At 37.9% G+C, this 24,664-nt stretch overlaps 1 protein-coding gene across 6 annotated transcripts in view; it reads left to right on the top strand.

Moving 5' to 3' along the window:
- Topbp1 (DNA topoisomerase II binding protein 1) overlaps positions 1 to 24,664 on the top strand; it is a 57,155-nt gene that overhangs the window by 16,259 nt on the left and 16,232 nt on the right. For 5 of the 6 annotated variants that reach the window (XM_074059396.1, XM_020165720.2, XM_074059394.1 and 2 more), the window contains 9 exons: positions 7,569 to 7,924; positions 8,844 to 9,016; positions 11,341 to 11,552; positions 12,648 to 12,931; positions 15,283 to 15,456; positions 15,547 to 15,656; positions 18,879 to 19,002; positions 20,178 to 20,312; positions 20,427 to 20,529. In XM_074059396.1, the coding sequence (XP_073915497.1) occupies positions 7,569 to 7,924; positions 8,844 to 9,016; positions 11,341 to 11,552; positions 12,648 to 12,931; positions 15,283 to 15,456; positions 15,547 to 15,656; positions 18,879 to 19,002; positions 20,178 to 20,312; positions 20,427 to 20,529 (1,671 nt within the window). The remainder of the gene's footprint in view (positions 1 to 7,568; positions 7,925 to 8,843; positions 9,017 to 11,340; positions 11,553 to 12,647; positions 12,932 to 15,282; positions 15,457 to 15,546; positions 15,657 to 18,878; positions 19,003 to 20,177; positions 20,313 to 20,426; positions 20,530 to 24,664) is intronic. The other variant, XM_074059395.1, reaches the window with a different exon arrangement.

The raw sequence follows: 24,664 nt of genomic DNA, 5'->3' as shown, positions 1-24,664 counted from the left end.
GTCCTATAATAATGATCTATAATACCTTTTGATAAGAGATGACAAGTTCCAGTTTTCTATAAAAATGTCTTGACTGTTTTTGCTCTTTGTTTCCATATCTTTTTTCTTTTTTCATTAGATTATCGGTTTCCACCAAAAACAATCTGTGAATTTGGTCAGGATTATTTTGAATTTACAATTTGGAGGCAAATTGACATCTTTAAAAAAAAAAACACAACTTTGTATCCACAAATATGGTATATCACCATACAGTTTTACCTTTGGAAATGTCTTCCAGTAAAGTGTAGTAGTTGTATTGATAAGATCCTGAACATGCTATGAGATTTATTCATTTCTTCTTTTTTTTCTTTGACATTTTAATTCATGTCTTTTAAAATTACATTTTTAACTTTTAGTGTGTAAGAACAAAATTAGTATTTTGAATATTCATCTCATTTCTCATTAAACTTTTCTATGGATTATTTTGGATATTGCATTTTAAAAATTAGTATCCTATTCTACGGATTTTACAGTTGTAGTTGTTCTATTTAGGTCTTTGATCCTCATGTTGAATTCTGTTAAGTATTTTTCCTGTACTTCTCATAGTTTTTCCTTTTAATGTCAATTATGTTAATAGACTTTGTATTATAAAATCAGCTTTAAATTCTTCTAGAGATGATATATTAACATTTTATATATATCATTTAATTTACTGATTAAAATTTTGTTCATTCAATGTGGGATTGGATAATTTTTCTTTTTCTGTGTGTTATTCACAAAATGGATTTGTGAGTTATTCCCTTTTTTAATCTCAGTGAGCTGGGGCATGACTTAAGTGGTAGACCACCTGTCTAGCAAGCACAAGATCCTGAGGTCAAACCCCAATACCGAAGAAAGATTTTGTCTAATATTGGCGTTTTCAGCTAGATGAGGTGGTACATGCCTGTAATCCAAACACTGGGGAGGCTGAGGCAGGAGAATCATGAGTTCAATGCCAGTCTGGGCTATCTAGTGAGACCCTGTTTCAAAACAAAAACAAAAGTTCTTTGATACTTGAATGTGTGGTGAAACTCATCTGTCAACCTTCACTCCATGGGAAGATTTTGTGGTTCTGATTTATTTAGTGGCTATGTGACTAATTGTTCTATTTCTTCATGAGTCAACATGGGTTAGCTATGTTTTCCATGAAAGTTAAAGACCAATTTTAATGTTTCTAGCAAACCAGCTTTTGATGTTTTCATTAATTTGTTGTTTTTTTCTTCTTTTTTCCACCTCTAAGTAAAGATGCATGATTTGTTTATTTTGCAGTAAAGACTACTTTACTATTTGTTTAATAGATTTTTTTTCTTTTATTTCTTATGGTGTGGAGGATCAAACCTGGGACCTTGTGTATGCTAAGCAAGTGTTCTACCATTTGAGTTGTGTCCCCAGCCCTTTTTTGTTCTTACTTTGTTTTTCAGGTAGTATCTCGCTACTACCTTTGCCCAGGCTGGCCTTGAAGTTGCAGTCCTCCTGCCCAGCCTCCCCAGTGACTGGGATTACAGGCATGAACCACCATTCCCAGCTTATATTACCTCTTAGAATATTGCTTCTTCAGTCTCCATATTCTCTTAACTCATTTGTTCTCTGCATGGGTCACTTAGCATGTTCTCATTTTCTATGTTTTTGACTTATGATTTACTATGTGTAATTCCTTCAGTTTTCTTTTCCAGATCAACAATTCTTCCTTCAGCCTTATCTGTTTAAGCCATTCATTAAGTTTTCAATTTTAATGATTTTTTTCAATTCCTAGATGTTCTTTTAATAGTCTGGTATTCTGTTCCTTAAATGTTATACCAATGTCACCCTATTTCGAGTAATAGTAAGGCCCATCTTGGGCCTTTTGTCTGCATGCGTGGTAAAATAATTAACCATTACCAGGTGACTGGCCATGTGACCAAGAGTTGCACCTGGAATCCTTCAGCTCAGAAGGTACAACATGCCTGGGACAAGGACTGCCATTTTGAGCCTCTGTGTTCCCACCTCCTGAGTGTCCTTTTTCTGCTTCTGCTTCTCCCTTCTTTGTCCTGCTTTACTATGTGTAAATCCTTGCTAATGTTAAAAAAAAGTTTGTTCTGTATTCGTATTTTCTTCTATTATTGAAATACATTAAATCTTACAGCATCTGAATCAGTTAGTTCTATTATCATCTATGGTGTCTGATTTTCTTATGGGGCTTACTATGAGTTAATACTTAGTAGGATTTAGGTACGCCAAGAAGCCTAAGATGAAAGTTTGTTACTCCAGAAAATATTTATGTTTGGGTTTACCAGGTGCCTAGGAGTTCCTCCAGCTCATTGTACCTCTAAAGTTTTTATTATTTAGAGATTTCTTGGAATATCAGGCTCGTGTAAATTTGTTTCCTAATCTACTTTGACAGCCAGTCTATGGTAATTTCTCAGGAGAGATGTCTGACTCAAAGCCAAGGGTTCTTCATCTCTTTGTAGGGTGGGTTTGTTGGTTGTGGTCTATTCTCTAAAGACCTCAGAAGTTCCAGGTTTCTTTCCTGAGGTGTGCTGTGCTCTACCTCTCTGAGACCCCAAGGGTTGGTCCCTGTCCTTCCATGTGGTGCCGTGAGATTCCAGGGGCTAGGTCACTGTGTGGAGATTCAGGGTAGCCTTGAGCTTTAGAGCCATTGCTGCCCCCCGGCACCGGAGGCTCACGCCTGTAACCCAGCTACTACTCGGGAGGCAGAGATCAGGAGGATCACAGTTCGAAGCCAGCATGGGCAAATAGTTCGCAAGACCCTATCTCAAAAATCCTTCACAAAAATAGGAACAGTGGAGTGCCTTGAGGTGAAGGCCCTGATGAGTTCAAGCCCTAGTGTTGGGGAAAAAAAAAAAAAAAGCCATTTAATGCTCTGAATTGGTGCTGCTACTTGTTTTTTAGCCTTTGAAGATTTCCTTTAAATTTTCTTTTAATTTTGTCTATAGGGATGCGTTTTTAATAGTTTATGCTATAGTTTAAAGTGTTTTGTAGTGAGAGGGTTTCAAATGACTAGCCTACTGTACTTCTAGAAAGGGATTTTCTTTTTTTTTTTTTTTCTTTTATTATTCATATGTGCATACAGGCTTGGGTCATTTCTCCCCCCTGCCTCCACCCTCTCCCCCCACCCCCTCAATACCCAGCAGAAACTATTTTGCCCTTATTTCTAATTTTGTTGAACAGAGAGTATAAGCTATAATAGGAAGGAACAAGGGTTTTTGCTGGTTGAGATAAGGGTAGCTATACAGGGCATTGACTCACATTGATTTCCTGTTGTAGGTTAATTCTTTTTGATCTCACCTTTTCTCTAGTTCCTGGTCCCCTTTTCCTATTGGCCTCAGTTGCTTTTAAGGTATCTGCTTTAGTTTCTCTGCATTAAGGGCAACAAACACTAGATAGTATTTTAGGTGTCTTACCTATCCTCACCCTTCCCTTGTGTGCTCTCGCTTTTATCATGTGCTCAAAGTCCAATCCCATTGTTATGTTTGCCCTTGATCTAATGTCCACATATGAGGGAGAACATACAATTTTTGTTCTTTTGGGCCAGGCTAACCTCACTCAGAATGATGTTCTCCAATTCCATCCATTTACCAGCGAATGATAACATTTCATTCTTCTTCATGGCTGCATACAATTCTGTTGTGTATAGCTACCACATTTTCTTAATCCATTCGTCAGTGCTGGGGCATCTTGGCTGTTTCCATAACTTGGCTATTGTGAATAGTGCCGCAATAAACATGGGTGTGCAGGTGCCTCTGGAGGAACCTGTGTCACAGTATTTTGGGTATATCCCCAAGAGTGGTATTGCTGGATCAAATGGTAGATCAATGTCTAGCTTTTTAAGTAGCCTCCAAATTTTTTTTCCAGAGTGGTTGTACTAGTTTACATTCCCACCAGCAGTGTAAGAGGGTTCCTTTTTCCATCCTCGCCAACACCTGTTGTTGTTGGTGTTACTGATGATGGGTATTCTAACAGGGGTGAGGTGGAATCTTAGGGTGGTTTTAATTTGCATTTCCTTTATTGCTAGAGATGGTGAGCATTTTTTCATGTTTTTTTGGCCATTTGAATTTCTTCTTTTGAGAAAGTTCTGTTTAGTTCACTTGCCCATTTCTTTATTGGTTCATTAGTTTTGGGAGAATTTAGATTTTTAAGTTCCCTGTATATTCTGGTTATCAGTCCTTTGTCTGATGTGTAGCTGGCAAATATTTTCTCCCACTCTGTCGGTGTTCTCTTCAGTTTAAAGGCCATTTCTTTTGATGAACAGAAGCTTTTTAGTTTTATGAGGTCCCATTTATCTATGCTATCTCTTAGTTGCTGTGCTGCTGGGGTTTCGTTGAGAAAGTTCTTACCTATACCTACTAACTCCAGAGTATTTCCTACTCTTTCCTGTATCAACTTTAGAGTTTGTGGTCTGATATTAAGATCCTTGATCCATTTTGAGTAATCTTGGTATAGGGTGATATACATGGATCTAGTTTCAGTTTTTTGCAGACTGCTAACCAGTTTTCCCAGCAGTTTTTGTTGAAGAGGCTGCTATTTCTCCATCGTATATTTTTAACGCCTTTGTCAAAGACAAGTTGTTTATAGTTGTGTGGCTTCATATCTGGGTTCTCTATTCTGTTCCACTGGTCTTCATGTCTGTTTTTGTGCCAGTACCATGCTGTTTTTATTGCTACTGCTTTGTAATATAGTTTGAAGTCAGGTATTGTGATACCTCCAGCATTGTTCTTTTGACTGAGTATTGCCTTGGCTATTCGTGGCTTCCTGTTTCCATATAAATTTAACGGTAGATTTTTCGATCTCTTTAATGAATGTCATTGGAATTTTGATGGGAATTGCATTAAACATGTAGATGAGTTTTGGGAGTATAGACATTTTTACTATGTTGATTCTACCAATCCATGAGCATGGGAGATCTCTCCACTTTCTATAGTCTTCCTCAATCTCTTTCTTCAGAAGTGTATAGTTTTCCTTGTAGAGGTCTTTCACATCTTTTGTTAGGTTTACACCTAGGTATTTGATTTTGTTTGAGGCTATTGTAAATGGAATTGTTTTCATACATTCTTTTTCAGTTTGCTCATTGTTAGTGTATAGAAATGCTAATGATTTTTCTATGTTGATTTTATATCCTGCTACCTTGCTATAGCTATTGATGATGTCTAGAAGCTTCTGAGTAGAGTGTTTTGGGTGTTTAAGGTATAGGATCATGTCATCTGCAAATAGGGATATTTTGACAGTTTCTTTACCTATTTGTATTCCTTTTATTCCTTCTTCTTGCCTAATTGCTCTGGCTAGGAATTCCAGTACTATGTTGAATAGGAGTGGAGATAGTGGGCATCCTTGTCTAGTTCCTGATTTTAGAGGGAATGGTTTCAGTTTTTCTCCGTCAAGTATAATGCTGGCTGTAGGTTTGTCATATATAGCTTTTATAATGTTGAGGTACTTTCCTTCTATTCCTAGTTCTCTTAGAGCTTTTATCATGAAATGGTGTTGGATCTTATCAAAGGCTTTTTCTGCATCTATTGAGATGATCAAGTGGTTTTTATCTTTGCTTCTGTTAATGTGGTTTATTACGTTTATTGATTTTCGTATGTTGAACCACCCCTGCATCCCTGGGATGAAGCCTACTTGGTCGTGGTGAATAATCTTTTTGGTGTGTTGTTGAATTTGGTTTGCCATTATTTTTTTGGGGATTTTTGCATCAGTGTTCATTAAGGAGATTGGCCTATAGTTCTCCTTTTTGGAGGTGTCTTTGCCTGGTTTTGGGATAAGTGTAATACTGGCTTCATAAAATGTGTTTGGCAGTTTTCCTTCCCTTAGAAAGGGATTTTCAAGCATTCCTTTTTAGCCACATTGTTTCTGCATTTCGCTGTAAATTCACTTTTGTTAAACCATTCTCTTACTGCTGCGGCAATGCATCACATCAGGAATACACTTCATTGTTCAGGATGTTTGGTGTAAAGCCACCATAAATGAACCAAATTAACTCTGCAGCAAGGGTCTTTGGTGGAGGGCAGGTGATTTTCTTGAACCTTTCTTTCCAAGGCAGCTAGTAGTTTACTACTTTGTGTTGGTTAAGTGACAGCAAATTTCAGTGGATCCCAAGTGTTTTATAATTAATTCTTAAAGCATAATTGCCTTTTACTTAAGAGCTATTTCAATACTAGGTTTATCAACTGTCTTTTGGGCTTCTGGGTGAGGTGTATTTGAAGAGGGATTACTGCTAAGTAAGTTGGAAGAACTGCTGTAGAGCATTAGGTTATTCTGAGTCTCTTAAGCCCTTCAGAGTCTTCTTTAGAGCTTATAGGAACTTAGTATTTATAGTTTTTGTAATATTAGGCTCACTTTTCACTGTTTCTTCCTTCTTTCTAGCTTACCAGCAATACATCGGTAGCAAAGCTAACTTTTTTTCCTAGATGTGCTTACAAAATAATTGTAACTGCAAAAAAAAGACATGGATTTTACATTTAAAGCAAATTATTTGCATTGTTGTTTTCTAAGATAAGGTTTTACCCATGTAGCCTAGGCTGACCTTGAATTCATAGTCCTTCTGCCTCAGCCTCCCAAGTGCTGGAATTACAGGCGTGCACTACCACACCTGGCTTAATGTTTGCATTTTTACAAACTGCTAAAGAACTGTCTTTCCACTAGGTATGGTGGTACATGGCTGTAATTCCAGTGCTTGGGAGACGGAGACAGGAGGTTCACAAATACAAGGCCAGCCTAGAAAACATTGTAAGACCCTATCTCAACAAACAAAACAAAACAAAAATATAAAAACTATTCTTGTTTTCCTTTACAAAACAGCTTGTGGACCCAATTTGGGTCCGGCTGTAGTTTGCCAACCCCAGTGGTAAAATGTTGCGTTCTAACACCGCATCAGAAACATACTGAGTTACTCTTTACACATTTAGCCTTAATTTGACGATGCTTGATGCAGACTAGGGATTGTATATTTTAGCTGGTGACATTTATATTTTTGTGTAGGTGTATATTTTTCCTTTACTCATCTGTAGCCAACTTCATCTTAAAATGAAATGGTTGAGATAATTTGCTTGAGTCCTTGATCAATTACTTTCAAGAAATCTATTTAGAAACTTAGTAGCTCCAACTTCAGTAGGAAACATTTTAGGAATGTGTAGAAACAACTACAACTTCATTCCACTTATAGTTATTTATATTGTGTTAACAGTTTGTTATACCACTTAGACCTGTTTGTTCTGTTTTTCCTTAATATTTTCTCAGTTCTATTATGAATTATCTACACTAGTTTTGGACCTAAAACAAGTCTGATGAGGCATCATCATTTTCAGCTAGTCCAGGTTTCCAGTACAGCAGGGACTTAGAGATAACACAATTGCTGTTGTCCTTCCTCATTGGTAACATGCTCAGGGAGCCTGAAGATGGGATATACCACCTGCCTTCCTGGTGTACATCTGATCCTTAACTCTTGCAAGTGTCAGAATTATCAGTCTCCTTATTACGTTAACGTCCTTGCTAAAAAGTAAACACACAAGGCTCTAAAGTAAATTGTCTATTAAGAAACATTTCTTCTTCTCTTCCAGTTGAAGCTAACAAGGCTGAAGCTGAAGAGGCTGGAGGTGGGCCCTGTAATGGTTCTACAGGCATCGAGCCCATCAATGATTCTACTCACATTTCTCTGCAAGAAAACCAGTCTTCTGTCAGCCATTGCCTTCCTGATGATACTACAGTTACTGAAGAAGGTTTATTTAGCCAAAAGAGTTTCCTTGTTTTGGGTTTTAATAGTGAAAATGAATGCAGTATTGCAAATATCATAAGAGAACATGCTGGAAAGATTGTTCTTCTTCAGAGCAGAATTGTTGCTGATTATGCTGTGGTTCCCCTTCTGGGGTGTGAAGTGGAAGCAACCGTGGGGGAAGTGGTTACAAATACTTGGCTGGTAAGTGAGCACTAGTCATTGAAACACAGTATTAAAGGATACTTGAATGCAAGTGTTGATGTTTATTTCTTAGGCAATTCAGTTTGTCCAAATGGAATTTGGGTTTGAGCACTGGTTAGACTGCTGAAAGGGAGGGAAATTTATTTATTTCATCTTTTAATTTGAAATTTTAAAGGAATTTATTTGGTGGTATTTGGAATTAAACATAGGGCTTTGCACTTGCTTGGCAAGTGCTTTACCATTTGAGTTACGCCACTGCCTAGGAAGAGAAATTTTAAAATATGAAAATATATAAGCTTTTTGGCCCTAATCCTGGCATAATAGAAATTACTGTCCCACGGCGATAGCAGCAACATTCCTTCTTAGGAGATCACTCTAGGTCATCTCAACTCCTACTATTTTTATCTTCCTTCAAAGCCAAAGTGTGACATGTACTTTTTTTTAACTTATGAAGAATTAAGAGAAAAGGGCTGGCACATGTAATCCCAACCATATGGGAGGCATATCTGAGGCTGACCCCAGCAAAAGCGTGAGACCCTATCTGAAAAATAACTAAAGCAAAAAAGACAGGGTGTGGCCCAACTGCTAGAATGCATAGCCCTGACTTCAAGCCCCAGTCCTGTCCCCCCCTGCCCCCCACAAGAAAGAAGGAAAAAAACATTGGAAGAAAGGAGATTTAAAGCAACTTTCAGCTGTTCCAAGAATAAGTCCTTTTGATTTCATTGTCAAATGTAAGGAAGTGATGTATGTTTATTCTTTTAGACATCATTTGAACTGTATTGTTGATGAACACAAACAAGTTTTATTAAAGTGAAACATCTTCATTGATACTAAAATTGCTGCTTCTGTATCTTAAACCAGTGTTAACTACCGGTTTCTTACTTCAGATTTGCCTTGTTGTTTCTCTTGTTTTTAAAAGGTTACTTGTATAGACTATCAGACTTTAATTGATCCAAAGTCAAATCCTCTCTTTACACCAGTCCCAGTAATGCCAGGAACGACTCCTTTAGAGGATTGTGTTATTTCATTCAGCCAGTGTGTTGGAGCAGAAAAAGATTCTTTGATATTCTTAGCAAATCATCTTGGAGCCTGGTATGTAATATTTTTAATGTGCCTGCTGTCATGGTGTATGGTTTTTTGGTTTTTGTTTTTGTTGTGACTTACTAGAAAGTTTTCTAATGAGATATTGTATTTGTGTGTGTGGGTGCTACATCTTTGTGATAGCTCAGGGTGGCAGAGGGGAAGATGTTCATAGATGTATGTCTGCCAAAGTTTTAAGACTACAGCATTAATGCTGCATTGGCTTAGTCACCAGGAGAGGTAAATTACTTAATACTGATAATGTGGACTGTTACTGAATTGTGCTTGTTTAAGCATTATACCCTTCCATGAGCCTTGTAGGTGATAATTATTCTGTTTTTTCAGTGTAAATGCATTTTTTCTCTGGTTTTCACTAAGAAATGAAAATGGTAAGCAAGAGCAGTGACTACTTTGAAATAAAATGAATTTGAAAGTTGCTTTGAGCTCTAGGCCAGTCTGGAAAAAAACTCAAAGTTTTTGAGGCCCATGTCAATTGGAAACCTAAAAACTGTTTTCAATAAATGTTGGTTCAATGAAGACATCAAAACAATTTGTAAAATAGAAATATGTACCAACCCAATGGTAGCAAGCAATCCCTGTGCCCAGGCTGTAATCTTAAAATACTGTTTTTCACAAAGGGAGAGACCTGGAATGTTTTTTTTCAGGCCAGATATAAAGGACATTATCAAAGATTGTTTAGGGAAGGTGGTGTCAAAGTACCTGTACTAGCCAGACAGGAATATGTAAGTATCATTAAAGTTAGTAGCTGCAGTGGATACAGACATACTCATTAATGCTTAAATCATGACCAAGGTAATTGGTTGCTTTTGAAAGATATAGGAAGTCAGGTATGGTGGAAGAAGGGAGGAAGGGAGAGAAGAGGCATTGCTGGGGAACCAACCCTTTGCTTTGAAAGCTGGCAAGGGGAAAAGATCAACTATTTATCCTGCCTTCCTATACAATCTATTCTATGGTAGTGTGAGAGACTAAAGCAAAGTTTACCTTTTAATAAAGAAGGAATGAGGCCAAGCACCAGTGGCTCACACTTATAATCCTCAGCTACTCAAGAGGCAGAGATCAGGAGGGTTGTGGTTCAAAGCCAATCCCGGGCAAATAGTTCACAAGACCCTATTCTCAAAGATACCTAACACAGCAAAAGGGCTAGTGTGGCTTAAGTGGTAGAGTGCCTGCTTGAGTTCAAACCCAAGTACCACCCAGGAGAAAGAAAAAATGGTAAGATTATAAAAATTGCGGGCATTGAGCATCAGTAGTTAATCACATAGTAAAGAGACAACCAGGTAATATGTACTTCCTCATGAAGGATACACTCCACCTTAAAGTAGTCTTGCCAGAATAATCAAACCTGACCATTGATTTCTAGGAAGTACAAATTGGAGAGTACCACATTAAACTATACCACAGTAATGCCTCAGCAAAATACAGACTTCTAACCCTTCAGAATAAACACTCCATAAATTCTCCAGTATCTTCAACTGTTTTACAAAACCTTACTAAATAGCAATGTGGTTGTAAGTAGCATAAATTTCAATAAATGAACAAGTCCTATCAGTAGATCCAATATAAATAGCAATTTTATTTGTGATGAAAGGGACATTTCAAATTACTCAGGAAGATGCATTATTCAGTAAATAGGCTTCAAGGAAGTTAGTGCCATATTTCATATCAAATAGCTACCAAATGGATCAGAGAATTAAATGTAAAAAATGAACCTATGAAAGTACTAGGAGAAACTTGGGAGTTATAAAATATCTTAAAAGCCAGGAACATAAGACCTATAAGTCAAAAAAGATTGAGTTCTGTTTTATATCTCAAGTGTTAGACTTCTGTTTCTGCCCCATGTGTTCTGTTTGATGTCTTCTGATTTTGAGTAAGTCACTCAATTTCTCTTCATTTTTCCTATGTCTGTAAAATATTGATACTTCACAAATATTGAAAGAACCAATTGAGATTATATGTAAAAATGCTTTGGGAAGTTAAAAGGGGTAAAAGACATAATGTTTATACATTTTGCTCCTATCATGTCTTTTGGGATGTTGGTAGTACTAATTAAGGAGGTAATTTTTCTGCTCTTTAAAAGTCTAATTTACCTTTGTTTTTATAGAAAGCTTATTTTTTATAACAGTATATCTTTATCCTAGAATAAGCACTTGTAAAGGGATCAGCTTAATTTAAGATAAATATACCAACTTTTATTCAGTGTGAATTTTCTTAAACTTACATTAATTCTGACCACAGTGTTGTATTTAGAAACTTTGTTCTTAATTTGCTGGCTAATTGTATATATGACCATTTGCTTTTGTTTACATACATTTTAGTGTTCAAGAATTCTTTGTTCGTAAATCCAATGTGAAGAAAGGCATGCTTGCCAGTACACATCTCATATTGAAAGAACCAGTTGGTTCTAAATATGAAGCTTCAAAGAAGTGGAATTTGCCCGCGGTCACTATAGCCTGGCTGTTGGAAACTGCTAGAATTGGAAAGAGAGCAGATGAAAAGCTTTTTCTGATTGAAGGGTTACCTGAAGAAGGTACTAATAACTCTTATTTTAGTCTCTATATTTCTGGGAGATAAATGCGCCAGTTTGTTTTTAGGAAATGTCATTTGGCTTTGCTTTTCACTTTGGAAGGAGTGACTGCTGAAGTCTGAAGGTGAGCTTGTAACCCTCTTGCCCTTGATGCCTTTGCTCTCACTAACATACCACGTGGTTCATGTGCTCGATCTGCCCCTCCTGTCTGGTTCTTGCTTGATTCCTCAGGACCACCTCACACTTACTTGCCTGCTTTTCCTTTTTACCCTGGTAAGCCTACCTTGATTCATCAAGGAAGGCTTTGTCTTACCATAACATTTTATCTTGCCCTTTTATGGTTCTGATCCCAGTTGAAAATCTGTTTTGCTTTTGTATCTGTGCTAACCAATAAGCTCCATAACGAGGGACCATGTGTATCTTGTGAATTTGCTTCCAGTGTCCAGCAGTGGGCCTGGCTGGCATGGAGTAGCCATCTAAAACGTTTTTGTTTAATGTTGATAAAAAGTAGAAGGCAGGGGTGGGAGGACACAAGCAGCCTCTAAGTGATTAGATGATAGCTTGAGGGCAGATCAGCAGTTTGGGAGCACCACAGAGCTAAGATTGATGTACCCAGACACACTAGAAATTCAGGACTAAGGCAAAAGTGAATTCAGGTGATACTGAAATTTCATTAAGATTTTCTGTAACCTTCTGAGTACGTGTAATTGGCATTTTCTTTTTGTTCTGCCATGACTAGGTTGACATTAATATAATTTTGGCACATGGGTTCTTGAGACTGTTTTAATGTGTAACTGAAATAACTATTCAGTTAATATGCTCGTCCACTCCAACATATATTTATGTAGGAACGTAGCTTTATGTTTAAAGTGTACCTGAGACTTACCATAGAAGCTAACATTAAGATATAAAAACAGGTTGGCAAATCAGGTTGGCACAGCGGCTCAAGTGGTAGAGCACCTGTCTAGCAAGCACACGGCACTGAGTTCAAACCCCAGTACTGCCAAGAAAAAAAAACGTTATTAAAAAACATCACTTTTTGAAAAAAGGGTGGATAATATTGGCTCATACTTGCTTCTTTTCATTTGAAATGTCTAGAACAAAGATTGGAAACTAAAATAAGTGAAGTAGATCTAAATCCAGGTTCTCCAGCACACCCTGGGACGTACATGGAAACTCACAGGAAAACAGCTGTTTCGCCTTTGGACATGAACCGTTTTCAGAGCAAAGCTTTTCATGCTGTGATCTCACAGCACACTGCACAGGCTTCAGCCTGTCCTCCCGTGGGACATCCACTTCAGAAGGAGCCCTCACTACACCTGGACACACCATCAAAATTTCTGTCCAAAGACAAACTCTTCAAGCCTTCCTTTGATGTGAAGGTAAAGTCAAAGAAAAAGTTAAAGCTCCAAATTCTGCATCACCTCTCAGGTTCATAGTAGTAGATTTCCAGAGATGTTGGCAAGTAGATTCACAGTATCGAGTCCCAGTGTATACCCAGGGTTGAGGTAGGCAGTGTAGAAGTCCTAGGTATGTCATGAACTGTGTGATTCGAGGCAGATCATTTAACCTATCTGAGCATCACTTTCTCCTTTCACGTAAAGAAAAAAATAACACTTGTTCTGAGAATTCGTAGGTGTAAGGATCAAATGAAACAGTATGATGAAATGATTGTATAAGTTGAAAAATAATAAAAACAGTATTTAAGTTGCTACTTACATATTAATTATACAAGAGTACCCAGGGCTTGCTTTTTGAAAATGTCTGATTATCACTTTCCTTTTCTGTCATCTCTCTTAGGGGAGATGAGTTCAGTCTGTTCCTGGGTTTAATCTGAGGGGTGTGGTCTGTCTCCCTTTTTGAGAATTCATTTTCAAATCAAGGGCAGTTTCCTTTCGTAGCTTTTGGCCTTCCAAGTGGCTGTTCAAGCCATTGCCTATGATTTCTTTATCCTTGAACCTTTGTGAAATTATTATACTCATTTGTTGATGTTTGCTCATAGGGTATTAAGATGCAGCATTTCAGTAATTCATGCTAGTATGTTTTGGAACAGACTTACTATAAAGTTTATAGATTGTTCATTTTCAAGACTTTTTGTTTGTTTGAGGTGCTGAGGATCAGACTGGAACCTTGAACATGCTAGGCAATGCTCCCCACTGAATTTTATCCCCAGTAGAAAATAAATATTAACTGACACCCAGGACAGTTTTTGCACAATTTGTATCTTTTTTTTTTTTTTTTATGGTATTGGATTTTGAACTCAGGGCTTCATCCTTGTTAGGCATGTCCGCAGCTATTGCTTTATTTTTGATCAATTCTAGTGATCTGTGTGGAAAAAAATGTCCTTAATACAACAAGCTCAAAAGTCCTGAGCTTTCACATGAATTGTCTTCTGAAGTAACATTTTATCCTGTAATTAACACTCTGCTTTAAGAGATGGAAGAAAATCTCTGTCTTGGCAGCTGTGAGATCTAGGATTGAGACTTTTTACTTACCTGTTGCTGCCTCTTTTTTTGGTGGCCCTGGGGTTTGCAGTCAGGACTTCACACTTGCTAGGCAGGCGCTCTACCATCTGAGCCACAATGCTAGCCCTTCTTGCTGCCTTTCTGGGGTTCGTTATTCCTGTCTCTGAAGTCATGGAGTAAATCCAAATGATTGCTGAACTCTCAAGTGAGTGAAGTAATAGCATCAGGCAAGAAAATACAGTAGACCCTTGGTGTCCATGGGGATGTCGTTCCAAGGAAACCATTGCTGAGAAAAAGCCACAAATTCTCAGGATGCATAGAGTTCAGTACTCTAAAATCACTCAAATTTACCTGTACTATAAGCGTAGTAGGTCTGAGTGTCCATAACTTGAAACCACATAGGATAGATTACATTACTGTCACAAAAATTAACTATTGTACACATTAATACCACTCACCAAAAACTTGATCTGATTTCATGCTCTTTATGTAGAATGTTGCAGGTACTTGATTAATTTTTCCCATAGATGCTTTTCTTAAGATTCCCTTTACTCATGATTTTGCAAAATGGTGTGTAAGGTTGTTTGTTACATCATTATACTAACAAAAATCATTAATGTAAATAGAAATATTAAGCAGATGCAAAAAGGAACAAGCAAGCCATTTGGACAACAGTTTCCTCTTAGGGAACTGTGGGTGGCTTGGAATCAGGGTTGTATTTTATACTTTTGAAGATTTTTCACAATTCTTATCTCATTCTGACTTTTTAACTTATCATTTATGTCCTTTATCTTTTCAGTGGAACTGGGGGTTGAACTGAGGGCATCAAACTTACTGGTCAGGAGCTCTACCCCTTGAGCCACTCCACCAGCCCATCACTCATGTCTTGCTTATATCAATCTTGCTTCCTTGTTTCCTTCCACATTTGTTTGGCTTTGGTGTCCTATATTTTAACTCCCAAAGTCAGTTTTAGGATTCAGGTAAATGTGGCATGCACTGCTAAAAGTGTCTCTTAGTCTTTTTGAAGCACTTTGCTTGACAATATGGGAATTTTTTTTTTTCATAGACTACAGATATAAATTACAGTTCATTCTTTTTATTGCTTGGGGGAGAACTACTGTTATCCATTAATTTTATGGGGCTTCTCTCTTTTTAACCCTCCCCTCCTCCTCTTTCTCTTTCCCTCCCTATTTTCCTCTCCATCATTTTTCTTTCCTTTTCTCTTTTCTCCCTCTCCCTTCCTGACTTCTTCTCCTCCATATACATAGGAGGCACTCGCAGCCTTGGAAACCCCAAGAGGTGCCAGCCAACAGAGAAGGAAACTTAGTACACCACTCTCAGAAGTCATTGTCAGAAACTTGAAACTTGCTTTGGCAAACAGCTCTCGGAATGCTGTCACTCTTTCTGCCAGCCCTCAACTGAAGAATGCCCTGTCAGAGAAGGTAGTCTTAGTTCTCTTATTAAGTGGAAGTTTGAGCTAAAATGTTGCAGACAATAATGACTGCTTTGTTTGTTTTATTTTCCATTTACAGGAAGAGGCTCCAAAGCCACTTCACAAAGTCGTGGTATGTGTCAGTAAAAAGCTCAGTAAGAAGCAGAGTGAACTGAATGGGATTGCAGCCTCTCTTGGAGCAGATTACAGGTAATTGCACATTTTTCTGTGTGGGGATGAAATGGCCAGAATTATAAGGAAAACTGAAGTTATTGTGAGCATTTATAAGAAAACAATTATCTTACCTTTTAGTACCTAATATTATCTGTAAGTCTCTCAATTGATTTTTGATTTACCATACTCAATACACTTCTATATGTGTATTTTTTAAACATGCAATAAATGTTTGAGAACCACTTTTGTGCAACTCATTTTTCCATAAACTTGGGATCCATGAATGATCACAGTTTAAAAGAATTCCTATCTTCAAGGAGCTTATAGTCTAGCAATACATGTGGGACTGATTAAGTTACTTTATACCTTGGTGATTTTCAGATTGCAGTCCTTTTGTTAGTAGTAATAACCACTCTAGCAGCTCTCCTGGATTAAGATGGTCTTTTAAAAATATGCTCTAATTTTTAATTTATCTTTTTTTTCTTTCTTAAGAGACAGGGTCACAGGCTCAGGCTGAAGCTCAGTGGTAGAGACTCAGAGAAAGAAACAGTAAGACAGAGAGACAGAGACGTGTCATCAGATCTTCTGTCAGCCTAGAGACAGGCCTCTAGTGCAAATAGCATCAGTGTTAGATATTGAGAGACTCTGGCCTGTTCCAACCAGTCCTAAGATAACCAATCCTCTGATGTCCACACTGCTAGCTTTGTGAATCACTATGGTCAACCATCCATAGATAAGCATGTAGCATATTTTACAAGTGACAGACAGTTTGAGGAATATAACTAGTTTTATCTCCCCTTTTGGTAACCTTAACTAGTTTTCTATTTGATTAGGTCAGGAGGATATAAAAGCAAAATTTATCTGTAATAGTTACAAGCAACTTAGTGTGAAATAATCTTACTATGGACTAGTAAAGCTTTCTTATTTGTATTACCCACTGTATATTACTATGTAATACCTGTTACTGTATTAGTTACCTGTTAACATTTTATTGCCAGTGGCTGAGCATTATTTCCTTCCTTTCTCATTAAAACCCCATTGGGGGGGTATATATGCATTTGTTAAAGTTAAATGTTTCTTTGGGCATTCTTTGGAAATGGACTTGATGAAAAACTAAAAAGGACAGTGTAGGGCTTACATTTTTATAAGATTTAAAATATCAGTCCTTAGTATAAAAACCAGAATTCCTTGCTGAAATTCTGAAACAGAATTTAACTGTTCAGTTGCGTTAAAGTTTGCATTAAATCTCTTCCTGAAATGGATTTCTCAAACTTTATAATTGGCAAAAGGGAAGAATGCAGAGGGTACAGTATTTACATGTTCATTGGGTAATCTCTTCTCAAGTAGAGGTGTCCCATGTGTTCCCTTCTTTGATCTAGTACCACATCATCCTGAAGAGATGTTCTGGTTCTGTCTCCTACCATCAGAGAGCTAAGACTGCCAGCTCTTCACACAACTGCTGCATTCCCATTGTGTTACAGTTGTTAGTGTATATTAAAGCTGTAGAAAATAGCTTCTGCTTCCATATAAAACAGACTCAATGTCATCTAATTATAAACAATCTTTATTCTTTAAACCTCTGTGATTTTGTTAGAATGTTAGCATATCATGCAGAATATGGGAAAATTGTATATGTTACTCTTCCCCAGGACTGCTTGGGGGCAGAGATCAGGAGGATCATGGTCAAAGCCAGGCCAGGCAGAATTGTTCTTGAGACCTGTCTTGAAAAACACCCAACACAAAAAATGGCTGATGGAGTGACTCAAGCAGTAGAGCACCTGCCCAGCAAGTGTGAGGTCCTGAGTTCAAACCCCAGAAGACCCCCACCCCCCCAAAAAAAGATAATGTCCTGCTGATCTAAGACCATGATCCAGATTATCTACAACCACTAGCTATTCATTCTTGCAAGCTCTCTCAGGAGTAAAACACATAGTTTCTGTATTTTCATAATGGAATTGAATGGTTAAACCTAGTTGGTTAAAGCAGCATAATTCTTTTTTTCTAGATTATCTTAATAATTTACCTCAACAGTAGAATTAGAGACAGTTATTTGAAACACACACAATGCAATGAGGCAAGGTGTATCTTTAATGTTATTCCTAAGGCTGCATAGGGCAGTAGGAAATATATTTAAGGGAATTAAGCTCTTGAAAGATGACATGGTTTACCTTTTTGTTTGTATTGTTTATCGAGACATGCTGTGTACTCCAGGAAGTTCCTTGAATTTTTGATCTTCTTGTCTCAGCCTCCAGGGTGCTAGAATTACAGATGTGCACCACCATCTTTGGCTGTGTTTTATATTATTTAGATTATTTTCTTAGGGAGGAGAATATTGAAGGGATGGAATTGAGGGGTTTTACCATGACGTAAGAGTTAAGCCAGAGGCTGAGGGAGGTCAGTCTGGGTTATATAGCGTGATCCTATCTCAAAAGTTAAAACCATGAGTTTTGAGCCCAGTGCACTGACTTATGGTCATAATTCTAGCTATTTGGGAGGCAGAAATTTGGAAGATTGTAGTTCAAGACTAACCCAGAAAAAAAGTTGGTGAGATCCTATCTCAGCAAATGAATTGAGCATGGTAATACATAAATGTAATCCCAGCTGTGCTGGAGGCATAAGTAGGAGGATTTCGGTCAAAAGCTAGCCCAGGGCAAAAACCCAAGACTATCTGAAAAACAACTAAAGGTGGTAAAAGAGCCTAACAAGTGTGAGGTCCTTTGTTCAAACCCCAGTACTGCTCCCACCCCCCCCAAAAAAAATGAGTTTTGAAGTAATACTGTATATCCATGAACAGTTACTTAACAGTGACCCTCAGTTTTCTTTTCTGTACAATGGATTTAACAGTCCAGTGTTTAAGGATTTTTGTGAAGAATGAATGAGATAATAGGTAAGGCTCTCAGCTTATTGTAGAGCAGAGCACATGCATAGAGAGTAGTGACTGCCAACAACAGGACTTGGTGCTTTGCAAAACTCAAGTGATATACTTTGTAAAAGAGAAAAGTGAAAACAGTTCAGAAGAGTATGAAGAAGAGAGTGTAATTTTAAAAAATTTCTTTTGTAGCATCTCTTCTCATTACATACCTAGGGATATACGCATGAGATTTGTCAACGAGTAGAGCCTGTCATGTTAATGTTCTTACTCTTCTTGTGACAGTTTTGTGCAGGTCAGAACATTTTGTTCGTTGTGAGTAGTAATTGTCTTCAACCAGCATGGCTATTTCTTTCAGTGATTCATTTTGTTGTATTTGGTTGTTTCAGGTGGAGTTTTGATGAGACAGTGACTCATTTCATCTATCAAGGGCGGCCAAATGACACTAATCGAGAGTATAGATCTGTAAAAGAAAGAGGCATACACATTGTTTCAGAGCACTGGCTTTTAGAAGTAAGCAGTGCTTTTTCTCCTTCCTTCTCTATTAATTGAAAGTACATACAAACATTTCAGAACACAAACCAGTGTCAGTGAATGCAAATAAGCTTGATAATCTTGGTTAACTGTGTATGGTGGCGCACCATGGCAAGAGTGTGTAGGAGAGCAGAACTGCTCACATGTCCAGGAAGAGAACGAAAAAGAGGAAGGGATTGGGGTCCCACTGTTCCCTTTGAGGGCACACCCCCAAAGACCTCCCCCTGGGCAAACTGGGGACCATGCCTCTACCACATTGGGCCTTTGGGGGACAGTCAAGATCCACACCACAGTACTATGTACATTTCATCTCTTTGGCATTGAAAACTTAAGATCTAACTGGGTGCACTGGCTTACACCAGTAATTCCCAGCCACTAGGGAGATGGACTCTGTGGTTCAGAGCCAAACTGGGCAGAAAGTCAGCAAGATTCCATCTCAACAAACAAGCTTGGCATGATGACACATGTAGGGCACATGTCTGTAGTCCAGCTTCACAAGAGATACAGGTAGCAGGATCATGGTCTGAGGCTGGCCTGGGCAAAAGCATGAGGTCCTACCTGAAAAAGAACTAAAGCCAAAAAAAAGGATGGGGCCATGACTCAAGTGGTAATCTGCCTAGCAGGCACAAAGCCTTGAGTTTAAGCCCCTAAACTGTCCTGCTCTCCGCTGCCACCAAAAAAAAAAAACCCTGAAGACTTGAACATGTACTATTTTTTTATTCTGATTCCTTTTACTCATTAACAACTATATGAGTGAATAAAATAAAAATTTCATAATAATTTGAGGACAGTTAACATACTAATACTTTCGAACCATGTTTTTTTTTTGTTTGTTTGTTTTCGTTGGCATTCCCTAGAGTATAATTGATATTTTGGCAGATTTTGTACTTTAGTAAACATTACATTAAAAAGTGAGGTCAGATTATATCTGTACAACAAAATTAGAAATAAGGGCAAAATAGTTTCTGCTGGGTATTGGGGGGGAGAGGGAGGGGGCGGAGTGGGTGGTAAGGGAGGGGGTGGGGGCAGGGGGGAGAAATGAACCAAGCCTTATATGCACATATGAATAATAAAAGAAAAATGAAAAAAAAATTTCTTATATGATAGAAATTTTCACTGTAAACTACTTTTTAAAACATACCTTTGTATTTCAGTGTGCCCAAGAGTATAAGCATCTTCCTGAATCTCTTTATCCACACACTTACAATCCCAAAATGAGCCTGGACATCAGTGCGGTGCAAGATGGGCACCTCTGTAACAGTCGGGTTCTCTCCTCTGTTTCTGATAAGGTAGGCCATGTGGACGCTTTATACTCCTCCTAAGCCAAATTTATAATCATAGGTTGCTGTGAAACTTTATATAATGGCCTCGTTTGAGAAATTGTAATTTCTCTCTTTGAATAGCCAGATCATTTGCCTGTAGAAGAGAATGATATAGACAATTTGGCCACCGATAATAAAGAGTTGGCACTGTCCAATGGAAGCGGAAGGAGTGACACTAAAGGAGGTAAAGGATTTTGAATCACGAAAATTTTTTTTACAAATGATCTTTCATGCAGAATGCTTCCTTTGTGTCAAATGGAAAAATACATGTTTTCTAATACTAGCAAAACATATATTTGAGGATTGATTCTAGATTCCATGCCAATCATTAGATAATATTTGTAAAGTTGTAAAGCTTAGGGAACGTATGAAGTTGGTACTTTACATTGCTAGTGTGATACAGCCCTATTCTATTAAAGATAGGTGGAGTTGGTGATTTTTTTAAAAATTTCTTCTTTGGACAGATGGAATGTGACTCAAGTGGTAGATCACTTACCCAGTAAACGCTAGTACCCAAGTTCAATCCCCAGTACTGTCACAAATTTTAAAAAAACTTTTTTTCTTTGGTTCATTTATTTTTAGTGATTTTTTCAAACAGTTTTATTTTAGCATGTACTACAGTTTATTTTAGTATAGTTTTACAGGTGAAGAGGAAGTATGAGAGTTTCTCCCACCCTTGGTTCCCAATATCCACTGTTTCTTTTGTCTCCTTTTAGAAGTTTGATGTATTCATTTTAGAAATATATTTTCTCTTTTCTTGCTTTTTTTCAAAACTATGAAAGTGCAGACTACTATACATGCTGTTTTATGCCTCAGTCTTTTGTTTACAGTTCAGTTAGGGGTTGTTTCATATCAGTACAGGTGTACCTCAGAGATACTGCGGGCTTGGTTTCAGGCACCACAATATAGTGAATGTCACAATAGAGTTGAATCACATGGATATTTTAGATTCTCAGTGCATATAAAAGTTTTATTTACATTATACTGAATGTATTATGCATACAGTAGCATTATGTCTTTTAAAAACAATGTGATTCTATAATTTAAAAATACATTATTGCTAAAAGTTGCTAGCTATCATCTGAACCTTCAGTAAGATATAACCTCTTTGCTGATGGAGGTCTTGCCTCCATTGATGGCTAACAGTGTTCTGTGTGGTGGTGGTGGGTTCTTGAGTTGGCTCTGACTACTTCTTAACTTAAAACAACAATGAGGTTTGGCAGGCTAGGACTCTTCCTTTCACAAAAGTTTCTTTGTAGCATGCAATGCTGTCTGATTTCTTTACCCACATAGAACTTCTTTCAAAATTGGAGTTAGTGCTCTCCAACTCTGCCAGTACTTTACCAACTAAGTTTATGTCATGCTCTCTAAATTCTTCATTGTCATTTCGACAGTGTTCACAGCATCTTCACAGAATGCATCCCATCTCAAGAAAGCCACTGGTCTTTATCTCCGGGAGAAGCAGCAACTTGTCCATTGCTTCATCTGTGAGATTACAGCAAAGCAGTCACACAGTTTCAGGCTCCACTTCTAGTTCTCTGGCTGTTTCCAACACATCTACAGTTAGTTTTTTCACTAAAGTCTTGAGTCCCTCAACCTCATCCCTGGGGGTTGGAATTCATTTTTCTCAAACGCCTACTTAATGTTGATATTTTTGACCTCTCATGAATCACAATTTTTTTTTAATGGTCCTGGGGTACAAGGGCCTCATACTTGCTAGGTAAGTTCTCTACCACTTGAACTGTCTGGTGCTTTTATTCTTTTTTTTTCTTATCTGTGACAGGGTCTTGCCAACTTTGCCCAGGCTGACCTCAAACTCTTTTTTTTTTTTTTCTGGCGGTACTGTGGCTTGAACTCAGGGCCTACACCTTGAGCCACTCCACCAGCTATTTTTTTGTAATGGGTTTTTTTCAAGATAGGGTCTTGCAAACTGTTTGCCCAGGCTGGCTTCAAACCACGATCCTCCTAATCTCTACCTTCTGAGTAGCTAGGATTACAGGTGTGAGCTGTTGGTGCCCTCAATCTCTTGATCTTCCTGCCTCTGAGTAGCTGAGATTACAAGTGTGCACCACCACGCCCAGCTACATATGTTCTTGATGGCTTCTAGAATGGTAAATCCTTCACAGAAAATGTTCAATTTACTTTGCCCAAATCCTGAAAGAAGTCACTGACTGGTATTTATAACCTTATGAAATGTACTACTGTTTTATTTATTTATTTATTCATTCATTCATTCATTTATTTATTTGTGGCAGTACTGGGAGTTGAACTCAGGGACTTACACTCCGGGTTTGGCAGATACTCTACTACTCAAGCCACTCCACCAGCCTGACATTAAGCTGTCTTCTCTAGCTGCGCAAGTCCTAGATGGCGTCCTCTTCAGCCCAAACCTGCTCTATCTGCATTGGAAATCTCTTGCTTAGTGTGGCCACCTTCATCAGTGAGCTGGGTCTTTGGGATAATTTGCCACAGCTTCTCTTTCAGCATTATCTGCTTCACCTGCACTTTTGTGTTAGGGACACAGCTTCTTTACTTAAACCTCATGAGCCATCCTCTGCTGGCTTCAGACTTTTCTTCAGATTCTTCACTACTCTAAACTTTCATAAAATTGAAGAGAGTTAGGGCCTTGCACAGGATTGGGGTTGGCTTAAGACTGTGGCTGGTTTGATCTTCTATCCAGACCACTGAAGCTTCTCCATATCATTGATAAAGCTGTTTTGCTTTCTTATCATTTGTGTGTTCTCTGCGGTGGTTGAGCAGTCAGAACACATACAGCACTTACTAAGTGCACCATTGTAGACGGGTATAGTTTGTGACTCCCCAAAACAAATACAATAGTAACATCAAAGACCTTTGGTCACAGATAACCATAACAGATAGAATTACAAGAAAAAGGTTTTGAAACATGAGGATTACCAAAATGTGACACGGACACACAAAGTGAGCACAAACTGTTGGAAAAATGGTGCCAATAAACCTACTCATTGCAGGGTTGCCACAAGTCTTCAGTTTGTAAGAAATGGGAGGGTTTTAGTTTGTTTTCTATTGCTATTACATAATACTGAAGCTGAGTTATGTACCAAGAAAAGAGATACTTATTTAGCTCAGTTTTGGAGTCTGACAGTCTAGGATCAGACAGTCTCACTGGCTTGGCCGAAGACGTTCTAATGGCATTGTATCACCGTAGCTGGCATCATGGTGGGAGTGTTTATGAGAAAGAGAGGGAGTAGGGACTAGCACACTGTCACATGTTAAGACCAGAAGCAGGAGAGGTTCAGGGGGCTCTTTTTTATAACAATTCATTGTAAAGGGAAATAATCAAGAGTCCCCATAAACTATATTGTTTTTAGGGATGGTACTTCTAATGTCCTGTCCATCTTCTGCTAGGCCCCACCTCAACAAGTTCTAGCACCTTAACACTACTACACTGAGGACCAAGCTTGCAACCCAGAAACTTTAGGGTGTATACTCAAACCATGTCCAAACCATAAAACACGATATCTGATAATAAAATGAGGTATGCTTGTGCATAGGGAGCTATTTCTTTTTTTTTTTTTTTTTTTAAATTAGCAACTGTAGTAGTCAGTGAATGACTGCTTTATTTATTTTGATATCTTTTGTTGAGATATTTACAGGTAATTTTAATTTCTTGCTATTATAAGTAGTGCTGTACTGAATAATCTTACAGGTATTCTTTTTTTAGTGGGTTAATATCTACTGTTTTCTTTACCAATCCTCCCTACTAGAGCTTTCCCTTTGAATTGCCTATGAATTTACTACTTTTATGTCAGTTTATTTCTTTGCCCTAGTGTTTTTTTAATTTATTAACATATATTAGTTGTACAAAGGGATTTTATTGCAATATTTCCATACTTGCATATAATGTACTTTGATTACATTCACCCCTTCTGTTACTCATATTTATCCTCCCTCCCTTTTGAAAGTGATTTTAATGGGTTTTATTATTCTGTTTTCACATGTGTATGAAGTACTTCAATCATACTTTCTCCCTTTCACTTTTTGCCTCTCTCCTTCCTCTTGCTTACCTCCTGAAATTGTCCTCCTGTTTTTTTTAAGTTTAGATTCTATATACGAGAGAGAATATGCATATGAGGTCTTTCTCAGTCTGGCTTATTTCACTTAACATGATGCTTTCCAGTTGCATCCAGTTTTCCTGCACATAGCATAATTTCATTCTTCTTTGTGGCTGACCATGCCCTGAGCTTTTGTTTCTTCTGGGATCTTTTTCTTCTGTGCAGCCTCCACTTCTGGAGGTTTAGGATCAGTGTGTTCCTTTTCAGTGAGGACCATCTCAGTGT

This window comes from Castor canadensis, chromosome 17, assembly GCF_047511655.1.
Source record: "Castor canadensis chromosome 17, mCasCan1.hap1v2, whole genome shotgun sequence".
NCBI classification, from domain to species: Eukaryota; Metazoa; Chordata; class Mammalia; order Rodentia; family Castoridae; genus Castor; species Castor canadensis.
This window is presented reverse-complemented; position numbering and strand designations above follow the sequence as displayed.